Source organism: Oxyura jamaicensis, chromosome 18 (assembly GCF_011077185.1).
Source record: "Oxyura jamaicensis isolate SHBP4307 breed ruddy duck chromosome 18, BPBGC_Ojam_1.0, whole genome shotgun sequence".
NCBI classification, from domain to species: domain Eukaryota; kingdom Metazoa; phylum Chordata; class Aves; order Anseriformes; family Anatidae; genus Oxyura; species Oxyura jamaicensis.
In genome coordinates, this window is record NC_048910.1 from 12539571 (window position 1) to 12554491 (window position 14921).

General features: G+C 41.1%; 2 protein-coding genes across 3 annotated transcripts in view; one reads left to right on the top strand and one right to left on the bottom strand.

The window, feature by feature from the left end:
* CCDC57 (coiled-coil domain containing 57) overlaps nucleotides 1-5105 on the bottom strand; it is a 42520-nt gene extending 37415 nt beyond the window's left edge. Inside the window, exon 1 of one of the 2 annotated variants that reach the window (XM_035342458.1) lies at nucleotides 4784-5105. The gene's annotated coding sequence lies outside the window, so the exon portion shown is untranslated. The remainder of the gene's footprint in view (nucleotides 1-4783) is intronic. The other variant, XM_035342451.1, reaches the window with a different exon arrangement.
* Nucleotides 59-10865, top strand: SLC16A3 (solute carrier family 16 member 3). Its single transcript, XM_035342460.1, has 5 exons — nucleotides 59-188; nucleotides 6684-6925; nucleotides 7333-7476; nucleotides 7868-8635; nucleotides 9852-10865. The coding sequence occupies exons 2-5, from the start codon at nucleotides 6703-6705 to the stop codon at nucleotides 10136-10138; spliced, it is 1422 nt and encodes a 473-aa protein (XP_035198351.1). The 5' UTR covers nucleotides 59-188; nucleotides 6684-6702; the 3' UTR covers nucleotides 10139-10865.
* Nucleotides 10866-14921: the final 4056 nt, after the last annotated feature.

The following is a 14921-nucleotide window of genomic DNA, read 5'->3' on the forward strand; positions in this document are numbered from 1 at the left end:
CGCTAGGACCCGGGCGGCCCCGCTCCGGCAGGGGAGGGGCAAGCGGACGCGTCCTGCCTCGCCGAAGCGCTCCGCAGCCGGCGGGGCGCAGACGGGCTGGGACAGGTCAGCGCGGGCGCACGGGGTGAGCGGGCAGCGGTCCGGCGCGCGCAGGGCATCCCCACGCCGAGGCGCGGGACAGGACTCAGGTACTGAGGTGGAGCCGCCGCTCGCGATGCTGCCGACCGCTTGGGCGCGACGGGCCGGGCGCCGCGGGCAGCGCGGGGGTCCGAGCTGGGCGAGCCCGCTTCGGAGCGCCGGGCGGGAGGCGGGCGCGCCTCCGCCTGGTGCCAGTCGGGCCGAGAGACGCGCTCGGCGTGGCCGAAGCTTTGTGCGAGTGCGGCGCGGGCGGCGCCGCTGCATCCCTCGCCCCGCGGCTGCGCGGGGGCCCGCTGGGGCGGTGGGCACGGCGCGCTCTGCCCCCGCTCCGCCGGGCTCCTCGCGCGGGACTGGGGGGCCCCGCGGCGGGGCGCCGGCTCCCGGTTCTCCCCGGCGCGAGGGAAGCTGTTCTCAATCGCTGATGCACATACTCGAATTCAATTTATTTATTATAACTCATGCTTAGGTACTTCCTACAAACCATCCCGACGGGCCCCTGTCTGACACAGTAGCGCACTACTTGTGGCTTATCTGCTTAAATGCCAGCCATTTTAATCAAACATCCATTTCCAAAGACTGCTGTAAATCCCACTTCCTACAAAAGCATCATATTTGCCAATGCCTTCCCTGACCTCCTGTCCTCCCCAATAGGCCCCACCATGATTTTCATTCTCCCATTTTGGTCTTCTTTGTTTTATCAGTTTTCTGGCTGTGCTGCATTTGCTTTTCTTAAGGGCTTGCCAGCTTTCACTATTTTCCTATCTCACTCTCCAAACTCCTGGGATAAACGAGTAATTCAGTGCTGTTTATAGTTGCTGGTGGTGTTCTATACCAATGCTTATTATTAATCAATCTCCTGTTCCCACTTTGCCTCAAACCATTTTGGTGTTGCTTCAGTGCTACAGCTACAATAACACACATCATGAGTTACTAGCAGACTAGAATGACACAGTAGATTCCCGCTGCAGGCTTATCTGTACAAAAGAATGGTGATGGGGGAAATCAGATTATATTATAGCCTTTTTTCTTTTTCCTTAATGAGCATGTTGCCAGCAAGTACCCCTAGCTTAAATGTCTAAAAGCAAAAAAGTCATGGATCTGCATAATAACTTGAAGATGAAAGACAAATTCTTATTGTGACTTTCTTCTTACCAAGAAAACTCTCTTTTAATCTCAAGATAAATATTTTCCTTAATTACAAATACAACTTGTAACGAACAGTTCAGTCTTCTTGGGTACCGCCTTTGAGACAAATACACTAGTTCTGTAACAATAGCATCATTGACCTCAGTAATTATTGTCTCTATATCAAATGTTCAGTTTCTGAGAACTGGGCTTATTTTTCTGAAACCAATGTTGTTTGTTTATTTGTTTTTATACCACACCTATTACCATAAGTACAAATTCGTTTCTGTCAGCATCACTGAGGGACCTTGAGACCAGACGACATGTCCTTTCTGTGTGCACAGAAGCAATGACAGACATGACTTAGGTTGTATTTGAATTATCCAGTTGCTTTTAGTATGCTTTCAAAAAAAGAAGTTACAGTATTAAATTTCATTCTTTGTGTATCATGAGAATTAATTTTGGCCCTGCAGTTGTGGTGCTTTTGCAATTTGGTTTTCCAGTTTACTGTAGAGAAATTACTTTGTGTAAAAACAAAAACTGATAAGGATAGATAAATACTAATTAAGGATTCAGTCCCATCACCAGCAGTACCTACATGCTTATTTTTTGTGGAATACCATGGGACTGGTTTGATATATAAGGTGCTCACATGCATATGCATTGTATCTCAAGCTGGGCTAGCAAATGTAGCTGAATGTATTGGGAAAAGATCAGCTGGCCCATGGGTATCGTATTACACAATCACTCTGCATAGTGCAGCTGCATAACATGGTATCACACATCGATATATGTGACTTCACTCTTCATTCACAATATAAGTCACCTTAATATCTTTATAATTTCCCTTGAGTTATACTTCTAACTGAACCACAACAGGTGTACTGTAGTAACAGATTCTTTTACCTTTTAAACTGCTGAGTGCCACACCTCAACAAACTTCCACTCCCTCAGAAATAAATATTGCAAAACAATACAAGACTTCACCCTATGACATCCTAAACCAAACTGTTTACCAACTGCTTTATCCAAAAAGCACTTAAATCTACCATCCAGGAGAGCATGTTTCCAAGCATGTTTTCACTGTTTCTAGCAGTTGCCGGTTCCAGTGTTCTGTGCTGGTAAGGAAGTCGTATTGCTGCCACTCAATCTGCTGTTTGTGTGCTTTTTTTTTTTTTTTTCCTGTGCAAAGCATTTAGAGTAAGGCAAGTCAAAGATCTTTCCATGTGGATTACAAGCAGTAAATCCACAGAGGCAGAGTCCGGTATAGAGGGGCCGTGGCTGCCCCCCGTGTGTGTGAGGAGGGGCCAGGAGCACGATGGTGGCAGGCATTGTGCACCAGGGCAGGCACAGAGCTGCACAGCCTGAAGCCGAGAAGATGCCTGCAGGGTGCTCCCCTCCCCGCTGCTGCGGACACACTCTAGAGGGACGGCTGCGAGGCTCAGCGCCCAATTGCCTAACCAAGCATTTTCAGAGTATTCGTAGAGCCGAGTAACAGCATTAATGTCCAGGGCTGTGGCAATGTCCTTACGGGGACAATCCCTCAGACTGTGCTTTGCTTGCCTTGGTGGATTTAAATTGTCACTGTTGTGACAATGGGAACTCAGGAATGTAAGCCCCCAGGCTCTAAACTGAAATGAAAGTTGAGCAGTAGTAGCAAAGGGATTAAGGAGGCAAGGCTGAATGTGGAGACCTTCAAATCCTGGAACCGGCCTGAAGCCAGTGATGGCAGGAATAAAGTCTATCTTGTGGGTGCCTCATGAGCCACTGGTGGAGCACTGCTCATGCACTGGGGCCAGTAGCTCTGCACTCCCAGGTGTGACCAGATGCTGAAGGAGGAAGCCAGAGGCAGTGATGTTCTGCAGTAGCCAGAGCAGAGCTTTGGCTGGCACCAGATCTGCTCAATGCCCAGACAGTGCTGTCTGACCAATGGCAGTTGGGATGCAGGGCAACCCATTGCCCTCACAACACTCTATAAAGAGACAATCATTATTGCTTTCATTCCATGGATAAGAAACTAGACAAGGATCTCTACCTTGCTCAGCTTGGACTGCCTTTTGTGATTATACAACTCTCATCTAGTGGGGTTCCAGGCTGAACTGGGACTCCTACATGGAAGTTCATCTCTTCTCTTTGATCATCATTATTTATTTCTACCCAGCCTTGAATTCCTAGGCTAGATTTCTAGCAAATCTGTCCTAGTTAAATACATTCTGGAGAAGTTCTCAAGCTACATGGATCAGCCTACAGACTCACAAATGTCCTTTTCACCCATACTGCTGACCACAAAGTACCGTGTAAAGTTGGTTAAATGCTAATGTTAGATTCTTGCCATTTCTAGCTGCTGCTTTTTATAATACAAATGTCTTTCTATATATGCACTACATGCATTGTCACACCAAACCCACCGCTGACCATGCTACCTACAACCACCTCAGATTTCCTTCAGAGACTATATTAGTTCCCATGGCAACAGCATGAAAACACAGATTTAACACTTGCTCCCTTTGTTTCACACATTACCAAAGGAAGAACCCATTTATCATAGAAACATAGAATGGATAGGGTTGGAAGGGACCTTAAAGATCATCAAATTTCAGCTCCCTGCCATGGGCAGGAACGTCTTCCACCTGACCAGGTTGCTTAAACCCCATCCAACCTGGCCTTAAATACTCCCAGGGATGGGGCATCCACAGCTTTTCTGAGCAATTCCATTCCATTTATGATGGAAGGAATCTGGAATAAATACTGGCAATTCTATCACATCTGTTTGTGTAGATACTAAAACTCATCTGCAGACAGCTAAAATGCGATCCTTTGCCTCTAAACAGGGCTGAACTAGCAAAAAAAAAAAAAAAAAAAAAAAGAAAAGCAATCTTTTGCAGTAGTTACGCAGTAGCCTCAAGACGTGGAAGACTTTGGCAATACCCCCATACCAAGTACTGGAAGCAAAATTATAAGAAAAAAATTGTGCAAATCAACCATGAGCCCACCTCCTCTGGTGCTGGCCCTAGTTTGCGCAACCTTATAGAGGAACCTCACTGCTACTTCCTTTTCAGTTCTTCAGGAAGTAAATACAGACAAGCCTAGTAAGCCACTCTGCAACATGATGAAGGGAACAGGATGAAGTGAATTTCCTGCTCTGTATTTAGGGATGTTGTTCATTTAGCTAAGGTCAGTGGTTTTTAATTCTGATGTGTTAACATGAACTATGCATGGATTAAACTAGACCAAGACTGATGCATGAGTGTGTACACGGTGGCATCTGAGGGTCTGGTATGTTGTTTTACGGTGATTCTTAGCCATACATGCTAGTAGATACTATGAAGAGTAAATGGATGTTATTGTTTCCCATAGCCTTATTTTTATGAAATGCTGGGAGTAGTACATGTTCCCCCATGTCTGTAAGTCTGGCCTTTTCACCATAACAGAAAATAAAGCCGTCTTAGAGCTTGTTTGTCTTGCGGCAGACAAATCTGGTAAGTCATGTAGGCCAGCTGGAACAAAATACTTCGCTTACCGCGTGACCTGCTCTGCTAGGCGCGGAAGAGCACGTGAACGGCCGGTGAGGAGGTTATTTCTACCTGTCCCGAGCGAACCAGGCTCCGCGGGCTGCGAGCACTGCACGGGGGCCCCGCGTCAACCCTGCCCGCACGTTCGCGCCGCGCGCCAGGGAAGGCGCGCTGCAAGGAGGAGCGCCGTCCCCGGGTGGCGCGGTCGGCTGCGTCTCCTGCAATTACAGGAGGCGCCCCTCCCGCACGCCCGCCCAGTCACGTCCTTCACGTCTCAGTGCGGCGGCCTTCGGCGCGCGCACTGCCGTGGAGGCTCGCGATGCCGCACGTCGCAGCAGCGGGATCACGCGGGGTCGTGGCGACTGGGCCCGCCCCGCGGGCGCCGCCCTGTGCCACCGCCGGCGGTCCGCGGCCGGAGATTGGGTCCCAGCAGGGGAAGCGCCCCGACAGGCCCGGCCCGACCCGCGCGGCACCAGGGAGGAAGCGGCTCCGCGCATTCCCTGCTCGGAGGCTAGTAGCCTAGTGGAGCCAGAGGGGGGGGGAGCCGGGCCTTCCTCCGGGCCGGGTTTGCGGTGTGCCGGTTTGCGGTGTGTTCTGCCCTGGAGAAACTCCGAGAATCTTTGGCAGTTCTTTTCTGGAAGGAACAAGCGTGCTGTCGAATAGCTTTCGAGGGTGATTTGGCTCAGGTCATCTGCCACTGAGGTTGTCTGGATGTACTTTACTCTCTGGGTCACATAATTCCTAGCACAACGATTGTTAGGCAGACCTACGTTTCTCAAAGCAGAAGCATTCTTTGGTGATGAACATCCTCCCTGATGTGCAACCGTGCTTGCATTCCTCTTTTAGGTAGTACTACAGAGGAACATTGAGCCAACAGGAGTATTAATTGTCCTTTAAAGAAATTGCCACATTTTATTCACACATTTTATGTATCATTTTTCTGAAGTTTCACTTTACGAGTCAAGTCTTCTGTAATAAGGACCCCTTACAGAAACTTAATTGATGTGATGCCTAGTATCTCTCTGCTGTCTTCACTTAACAGTAACACTTTCTGCCTTTTCAGATTTTTTTTTTCCTCATTCAAAGCTTTGTGGCATTTCTGTGTAGTACATAAAATTCTCACAAGAAAAGTTTTTATTTATTAAGGAGCTTGTGGCTACAAATAGAAGGTGTAAAAGATGAGATTCAGTAAATAAAATATTTTAACAAATAAACTGATACTGTAATAACAACAGTAGAAAGCATTGCATCCAGGCACACAATAAAACTGAACATTGCTGAAGTTACTAACTCTGATCTTCCACAAAAACTGCCCATGCTGATTTTCATTGCATTTTAGCTTAGGTGCTTGCTTCATGTGTGGAAACTAATAGCTCATGAAAATTTTGAAGAGATGTCCATCTTTTCAAGATACCTGTGCATCAAGGCTGTATTGTTGACCTCAGAAAATCGATTTGTCCAGTGTTACACAAAACACTTGTGATGCACTGGGATTTTGCATCCAGGTCTTCTAAGTGAATAGTCCAAGAGTTTCATGTAAAAGGTCTTGTGACAAAAATCCCAGGCTTTAATGCATTAGTTAAATATTTAGGAAAGTTGAATACATGACTGACCTGCTGTAATGGCTCTGTGTTTTCTATGAAATGGTGGTTCAGTTGAAACACAGGTTTGATTTTGGGAGAGCTGTGAAGGGATGTTCATTAAAAATTCTACTGTCTCATTTTTGTGTAATTTTTTGTAGATTTGTAAGCCTTAATAACAAGGAATAGTTAAAAAGCACTGCGTCTTCAAAATTTGTTTAAAATAGTCTAATATCTTGTTTGTAACTTTAATTGTAGTGCAGGTTCTGCCTATTTTGGGTAGATAATTGCCCTAATGTCTGTAAACTAATTGTTTCTTGTTTCTTAGGGAACACTAGAGCTTTGTCATGGGAGCCGTAGTAGCTGATGATGGTCCATCTGGTGTTAAAGCCCCTGATGGAGGCTGGGGCTGGGCTGTCCTTTTTGGCTGTTTTATCATCACAGGATTCTCCTATGCCTTTCCTAAGGCAGTTAGTGTTTTCTTCAAAGAACTTATCCGTGAATTTGGTATTGGATATAGTGACACTGCATGGATTTCCTCCATTTTGTTGGCCATGCTTTATGGAACAGGTAGGTAGTTCTCTGGTTTTGAACCATTGTTGCATCATACAATGTTTGTAAATCATACGGAGATTCACAGTGTGAATCATGATGGTGTGTCATTACTTGTGTACAAGTAAGGCATTCAAAGAATTATTGTTAAACACATAAATCCAGAAATTATTTAGGCACATACAGCTTCCATATAAAATCTCTGTAACTTCTTAACTAAAGATTCCATAACTAAAGATGATGGAAAAGAAAAGTTGCATGACACTGAAAATGAAAAAGATGAAGTATTTGACTCCAGAGAAAAGCACAACCTTCTGGATTGGCCTCACAGTGTGGGCAAAGTAAGGAAAGAAATGTGAACTGACATGAAATCAATTGCAAAAATTGGTTTATCTTAACAACTGTAACTTGGTCTTCTTGCCCAGGTCCGCTCTGTAGTGTATGTGTCAATCGCTTTGGCTGTCGGCCTGTCATGCTGGTGGGTGGCCTTTTTGCATCAATGGGAATGGTGATAGCCTCCTTCTGCACAAGTATCGTTCAGATCTATCTAACTGCAGGTGTGATTACTGGTAAGTAATGTGCATGATTGAAAATGACTTAGCTAATGTGTTTGCTTTAGGCTGAAGTTTCATATAAATGACAAATATCTAAACTACTGGGATTTTATAAAGACATGGGCTTTTATAAAGACAGCAGATAAATTTGAATTTTTTTAAATTATTTTTTAATGAATATTATCTTTTCTGGTATGTTTAATAGCCACTGCTGTTATCAGTGAAGTGAAACCATAGAGTATAAGAATAACAGAGGTGAAATTCTCTTACAAATGTTACCTGAGAATTCTTTTGTCCAGTTGAAGAAAAACTGATCTTACACTATGAATCAGAAACCATGCAATTAATTTTTTTAAAGCAATATTGGAGGGCAGTATTGATTTGGTTTTTGTACATTCTATTACAGGTTTGGGTCTGGCACTCAACTTTCAGCCTTCACTCATCATGTTAAACCGTTACTTTGATAAACGCCGGCCCTTGGCCAATGGGCTGTCTGCTGCTGGGAGCCCAGTGTTTCTTTGTGCCCTTTCACCACTGGGGCAGATACTTCAACACGAGTATGGTTGGAGAGGAGGATTCCTTATACTGGGTGGGATGCTGCTCAACTGTTGTGTATGTGGAGCACTAATGAGACCTTTGGAGCCACCCAAAAAGTCTGACACTACCAAAGAAACTGCTGAGAAGAAATCAAAGAAAAAACTTCTGGATTTCAGTGTATTTAAAGATGGTGGCTTTGTAATATACACACTAGCAGCATCTATCATGGTGCTTGGACTCTTTGTTCCCCCAGTTTTTGTTGTGAGTTATGCCAAGGATTTAGGGTATCAGGACACCAAAGCAGCATTTCTTCTGACTATTCTGGGATTCATTGATATTTTTGCTCGGCCTATTTGTGGAATGGTAGCTGGTCTCAAGTGGGTTAGACCACGTTGTGTCTACCTCTTCAGTTTTGCTATGATTTTTAATGGCTTTACAGATCTCATGGGTTCTATGTCTATTGATTATGGTGGCCTGGTGGTCTTTTGCATTTTCTTTGGCATTTCTTATGGAATGGTAGGTGCTCTTCAGTTTGAAGTTCTCATGGCTATTGTTGGTACCCAGAAGTTTTCCAGTGCTATTGGTTTAGTGCTCCTGGCAGAAGCTATGGCTGTTCTAATTGGCCCACCATCAGCAGGTAAGTATTCGGTCAATTCCAGCATTCAAAATCATTTGTGTTGCATCTATTTATACAAATTGTATGATAAAGGAGAAAAAAGACAATATGAGGCACTAAAGAAGTGCTTATTTTGCTCATGCTTGCACATGCTTACACAACTTTCTGCAGCTGTAATTAGAAACATTCCAAAACAGAGTGGGATGATCCTTCTTGAATCTATTTCAGGATTGGTTGAATTGCCAGCTGGAGATGCTGCTCTTTCTTCCCTCTAAGCATGACCTGGACCTCTTATTAGAAGGCATTGTATGAGTTTCACACAAAGTGAATAAATTTGATGAAGTTCAGACCTCTGTGGATTTGGAATTCAGACTGTGAAACCTGACAATTTTTGTTGGAAAATACTAGGATAGATTCTGTATAACCACAGTAGATTTGAAGGAGGAAAAGTTTCAGAGGACAAAGAGGAAAAACTTACAAGGAGAAAACCTCAGGAAGGTAGACTGGCTGCTTCTGCTTCACGTCTTACAGCCCAAGAATAAGGGAACATTGAAAAATATTATTTTGCCATAATTTGAATCAAAAATCACGAATTCAATTTCAAAGTACATAAATTTAACAGACACTGCACTGCAAATAACAACAGTTCACTGTCGCAGAATGTTTACTGTTTACACCAGACACTGAAAACCACCTATTGTCTTTGTTGTGACAGAATCCTTTATGGAAAAAAACAGTACTGTGCTTTGCTTCCTCTGATCTTCAGGTTTAAAGGGAAACTTTCTTCACATCCTTTCTCCTCTTCTTTCACCTTCACCTAGTCTCATGAAAATCTGACTAAAGCATCAGAAGCAGTCAGTTACCCCAGGCTGCCTATTAAGTAAGACATGCATTTTAGCAGGCCATTTGACTCCACAGACATTTGCACTGCCTGAGTATAAAGGAAGTTGGGAGAGGAAGCTGACCATACAGATTCTGGCCATGGATTTTGAGCTGAAATACGTGACACTTGTCTCATCTCTTGCATATGAAGACTATGCTGGTTTTATTTCAGCTGAATTGCATGATTGTGTGTGTGTGAGAAATATTTGTTATGAGCTTGTTAAAGTACTATTTCAAAAACTTGGTTATACTTATGGTACTTCTAGACAGGAGACATTTAAATCTTTAAAATGCAGAGAAAAATTATTTGCAAGAAAATCACTTGTCATTTACCTGGAATATTGTCTTTTTTCAGGAAAACTCTTGGATGTAACACGGAGGTACATGTTTGTTTTTATTATTGCTGGAATTGAAGTTACCACCTCAGCACTTGTATTGGCCTTGGGAAATTTCTTCTGCATTAAGAAAAAATCAGAAGAACCACATACAAAAGAAGCAGCAGCAGAAAGAGAGGAACTAAACAAATCTGAAGACAAAACTCCTGAAGATGCCAAGGTGGACTCTATTGAAGTGGAACAGTTTCTAAAAGATGAGCCTGAAAAAAATGGCGAAGTTGTAACTAACCCAGAAACCTGTGTGTGAGCGTGGCAGAAAACTGACGAAGTCTTTAGAAGAGAGTCAAAGATTTTCAACGCTATTTATTTTAGAAATAGAACTAGTTTAGGGCTGGGCCATCTGCTTTATTAACTGGAAGACAGTCAGCTGATCAGCTCTCTGAAAGCTGATTTATTAGACAACCTGTTATCAGAAAATTAGCTCTATCGGTAAAAGGTGAAACAGCGTGGTTATACTTTTTATGTAAACTAAAAAGCTTTTATAAACACAAGTAGAATCTTGCTATGCATCACCAGAAACTGTTCACTTTAAGAGATACAGGAAGAATATATCTTTAAAAAAGTGGCACTATATGTATGCTTTCAGACAATATGGATGAAATTGCTGTGTTGTACAGCTAAATGTACCTTCCCTTGCTGTGTTCTTTGTGAAGGAGAAAGAGTTTGAGATGGAGAAAAATCTCAGGAACTTAAAAGGTCTCCATTAGGTCTTTGAATTTCTTACTTTTTTAGATTTTCAGATTAATTGGCTCAGCCCTAATATAATTTTCTTATCTGTTACTTTGATTATCTGTTACTTTGATTTATTCCAACGTATTTCTATGAGTTTGTCTAAACACATAACCTTTGTAATTATCATCTGGAAACACTGTACACAGAAAGGCACATTGCTGAATACTGTCTTCAGCAGATTACACAAGCGGTATTCCTAGGTAATGCTGAAAGAAAAATAAAATGAGCAGATTAAATCCCAACAGACAATAAGCAAAGTTAACCTTCATTCACATACAGTTTTCAGTATAGTTTCCCTGTAACATTTGAAAATATTACAAGTAATATCCAGAAGATGGAAATTAGGTTTTCTAGAGTCTTCTGAGAGTATCCATTTTGTACATAAAACATTTTAAGTGTCCAGATTACATATAAGGAGATAGATGTATGTTTGTTATCCGAGGGAAAAGGTTGAGACTACTTTGAAACATATTAGCTGTCTTTGAAATGCAATGTTAGCAACATAGGAAGGACTTAAGATGCTTTTTTTAAAAAAAAAAATATATATATATATATATTTTTTTATTTTTACCCCACTTCCCTACCCTTTTGCTTAATCTATAGAAGTTCAGGGTGCCATTCTTGTTGTTTGAGGAAACATTGTGGAACTGTTGATCACATTATGACAGCACTGCATAGGAGCCCATCAAGAATGGGGTCTGCTCTAGTACTTGTGCATTGCACAAACAGCACAGGGAGTCTGTGGGACAGCAGATTTGAAAGACAAAAGATTCATTGTGAAAACTTCACATTGAGAAGAAAGGTAAAAGGAAGGCATTCTACATTTTCCACTTTTTTTTCTTTCCAACCAAATACATAGAAGAAATGTAATCTTCTCTACAAAATCACGCTACTTCAACCCAACTTTCGGATATGTTTATAAAAAGCTCTGCAGGATTTGTGACTGCAGTAACAATCTTCAAAACAGGCTTACTTGTAATGGATTCAATTTTTCTTCTTGGTAGCAGGAACAATGGCTTTGACGTTCCACATCTCTTATTAAAATATGTAAGACACTAATCCCTAAACTTCTGTATTCCTGCATAACAAAGTAACATCATTAGTTGTCTCATATTTCATCATTTTAGCAGAAACATAAGAGTAAAACTAAGGAAGGCCCCCAAAACCATGAACCATTCCCTAATTTATTTTGTACACCAGCTTCCACTCTGGTAATTTTTTCAAAATGGTTTTGCATTGTTAGGAAAAATTTGCACAGAAATTGAAATCTTAGGATCATATTCCCCCCCCCCCCCCCCCTTTTGGACTGATCTTAAATGGAAATGGATGCTGTACGAAACTAAAAGGTTTATATTACATATAGTACATTAAAACTTTTATTTATTTATTTTTAAATTCCTATTTATCAGCAGAAATTCCACTGGCATGTCCAAGTCATCAGAATTTAGTCATATAACTTAGCTTATAACTTAGTTTGCCAAAGGTTAAATAAGCACTTGGAATACTACTCTGCTAGCCCCAGAAGGTCACCATGTCAAAGGGCAAGAGGAAAATGGAAACCACAGAGGCTGTTTCAGATGATACAATAAGGCCCAATACAGCTTGCAGATTGGAGTTTTGCATTCCGTTTCAAAAAGTAAAGACTAGAAACCTTCCAAATGTGAACGCAGATTCTGAAATAGTAATTTTTGTCCTATTATGGGTTTTGATCACCAAACTTCTTTGCTATACTGTTACCATGGAACCAAATAGTTGTTTCTGTGACCTCAGGGTTCAGTACAATTTTAAATACATTCTGCAGGAACTGGGACTTGACGATCCTTGTGGTCCCTTCCAAATCAGGATAGTCTGTGATTCTAAATTGTTCTAAATTCAGATGTTCTGTGATTCTAAATTCAGATTTTAACTTCTATAAAATTTTGGCTTATACTGACTTTATGGACTATGTTTCATTTTCCATAGATAACTTCATAGTTACAATGGAAACCAGAAATGTTAGGTTACACTTTTACATGACTGGGGCAGATGAGGGAGCTATTAAGACAAGGGAAGCACATTTCAGCAAGACCCCTTAAAAGCATGTATCCAACTGCTTCTACAGCCATGGCCACGAAGGCCTCTATATTGAGCTCCTCCTCCTCCACTATGTTAAAAAAAAAAAAAAAAATCAGTAGACTCCCAGTGCTGTCTAAGAACAACAGTTAGAAACTTACATGCAGAAGAAGATTGTATCTGAATCCCTTTCTCTTGGCAAGATTAGCCTGCTTCTCATTAATTTTATTCTGCTTACAAATTCACAAAAAAATTGCTTTTACACCCCTCCAGGTATCTTGGTACAGTACTTCTTTAATCTCAACTCTGTAGGGATGCAAATCCCGTATGTGCAGTTTGTGAGACATGCTCTTTAATTCATTTTGAGAATGGGGATGGTTGGAGTCAGAAAGCATTGCTAAAGAGAATGATTGCTTGGAAGCACAAGCAGAATAGTGCCGTGCAACGTAGATGTAGATGAACCTTTGTTCAGCCTTCACCTATTAAAAATTTTGAGACTTGAAAATTGAAAAGGTTGGAAGACAGGTAATTATACAACTGAATTACCAAGCATTTCAATGACAATACTGTAAGTTGCTCTTGCATCTGCTACCGGTACATATAAATATATATATATATATTTTTTTTTTACATGTAGTTCATGAATCTATTTAAGAAGTCTGTAAGAGAAACAACTGAAATCCGAGATGCAAAATATCTAACTAGTATAATACAGAACAGCTGAAAAACTGTTTTCATAGATTATTTCTCTGAAACTAACAGTCTCTTAGTGCACAGGCTAGCATAATGCTGAATGTTTTTTAGATTTTTGTACATTCTATAAATTGTGAGCTATAGGAATTATGGTTAAAATATTCTATGCTTGATCATATAATGGATCTTAGGCCCGTAATTTCTTAATGCAAAAAGATGTGTGTATACATGCCTGTAACACAGAGAATATATCAACAGGTGACCACGTATGTATGTATGTATCAAACATGCAAAATACAAAGTAGAGTGGAAAAGAGATCTGTTTACTGGACAATGAGCAATCCATAGTTGAAACTATTTTATTCTTCCTCCTACACAAACATAAGTTTACTTTTTGTTGTTGTTATTGTCACTTCTCAATAAAAGATCTTGATTAGAACCCGCAAGATCCCTGCAGAACTAAAAATCTTGAAGTCATGGAGCTTTCTGTTTAAAAATCAGTCTCTTTTTTTTTTTTTTTTTTGGTCCTTATATACATTACAGCAAGTCTTCAGTAGTACAAGCTCCTATAGCAGCTAGTTTCCTAAAGCTGAGAATTGAAAAATGTAGATAGTATGAAAGATTGGACAGTTCTTGTGCTTGTTAATATTAAATCCCACGCAAGCATGTGTTAGGTGATGTAACATCATTCTCTAAGAAGAAATGAAAAGATTCCAAAAGTCAAGCGCTCAAACTTAAATCCCTAAGTACACTCACATATGTACCTTTGTTACCTGCCAAAGAAAAGTTCAAATTTTGTAGGCAATCATAAACAGAGGGTTTTCAGGAGCATGCAAACTCTTAGATTTTAGATGGTAAGTACTCACTTATGTATGCCTGTCTGTCTTTCTGCTATTGTTTTCCTGGGGATTATGGGAGTACACTTCAGTTTTGTGCAAGATGACTTATTTCCTGTTAATGCACTTTAATGTTATATGTACATTTACCTAGATTTGTTTTATGCCTTTCTAGTAAACAGTTGCAAATATAGTGAATAAATATTTATTTGGTTGTCAATAACTGGGGACATGAGCAGTGTGCTTATAGAGAAAAATAACAGGAAACAGCTGTCAGGCAGACAGAATTCGATGTATGCAAGGGGACTGCTTTTGCCATGACTCAGTTTGACCGCTTCTGAAATGGAAATGGTCTCCCTTCTGGAAATGATTCTGAAGATCACTTTTAAGCATTAACTTATTTAAAATAATAGCTATTAATTTTCTGGTGCTTGTCTTAGGAGTTTTTCTTGTCCTCTACACAGTGCTCCAGGTTTCATTTGCAGGTGAAGTTTTACAAGCTGCTTTGACTTAGAAAGCCCTAAATATTTTGAGTACTGTCAGTAAGTTGTCTTTATCATCAAGTGACACCCTTTAGTGTGCTCTTTAGAACTTGAAAGCTCCTAAAAAAATATTGCCTCATAATGTATTTATTTTGGTATTTTTTGGATACCCAGCTGAGACTGCCTCCTCAAAGTATATTTTCAAGGCTGCACTATGTCCATCAAAATTACAGTC

Bases quoted from the DNA above. Each gene is read 5' to 3' on its own strand.
- SLC16A3 (XM_035342460.1), top strand. From the start codon at position 6,703: ATGGGAGCCGTAGTAGCTGATGATGGTCCATCTGGTGTTAAAGCCCCT. The intron at 6,926-7,332 runs GTAGGTAGTTCT...CTTCTTGCCCAG, and splicing joins GGCCATGCTTTATGGAACAG to GTCCGCTCTGTAGTGTATGT. The intron at 8,636-9,851 runs GTAAGTATTCGG...GTCTTTTTTCAG, and splicing joins AATTGGCCCACCATCAGCAG to GAAAACTCTTGGATGTAACA.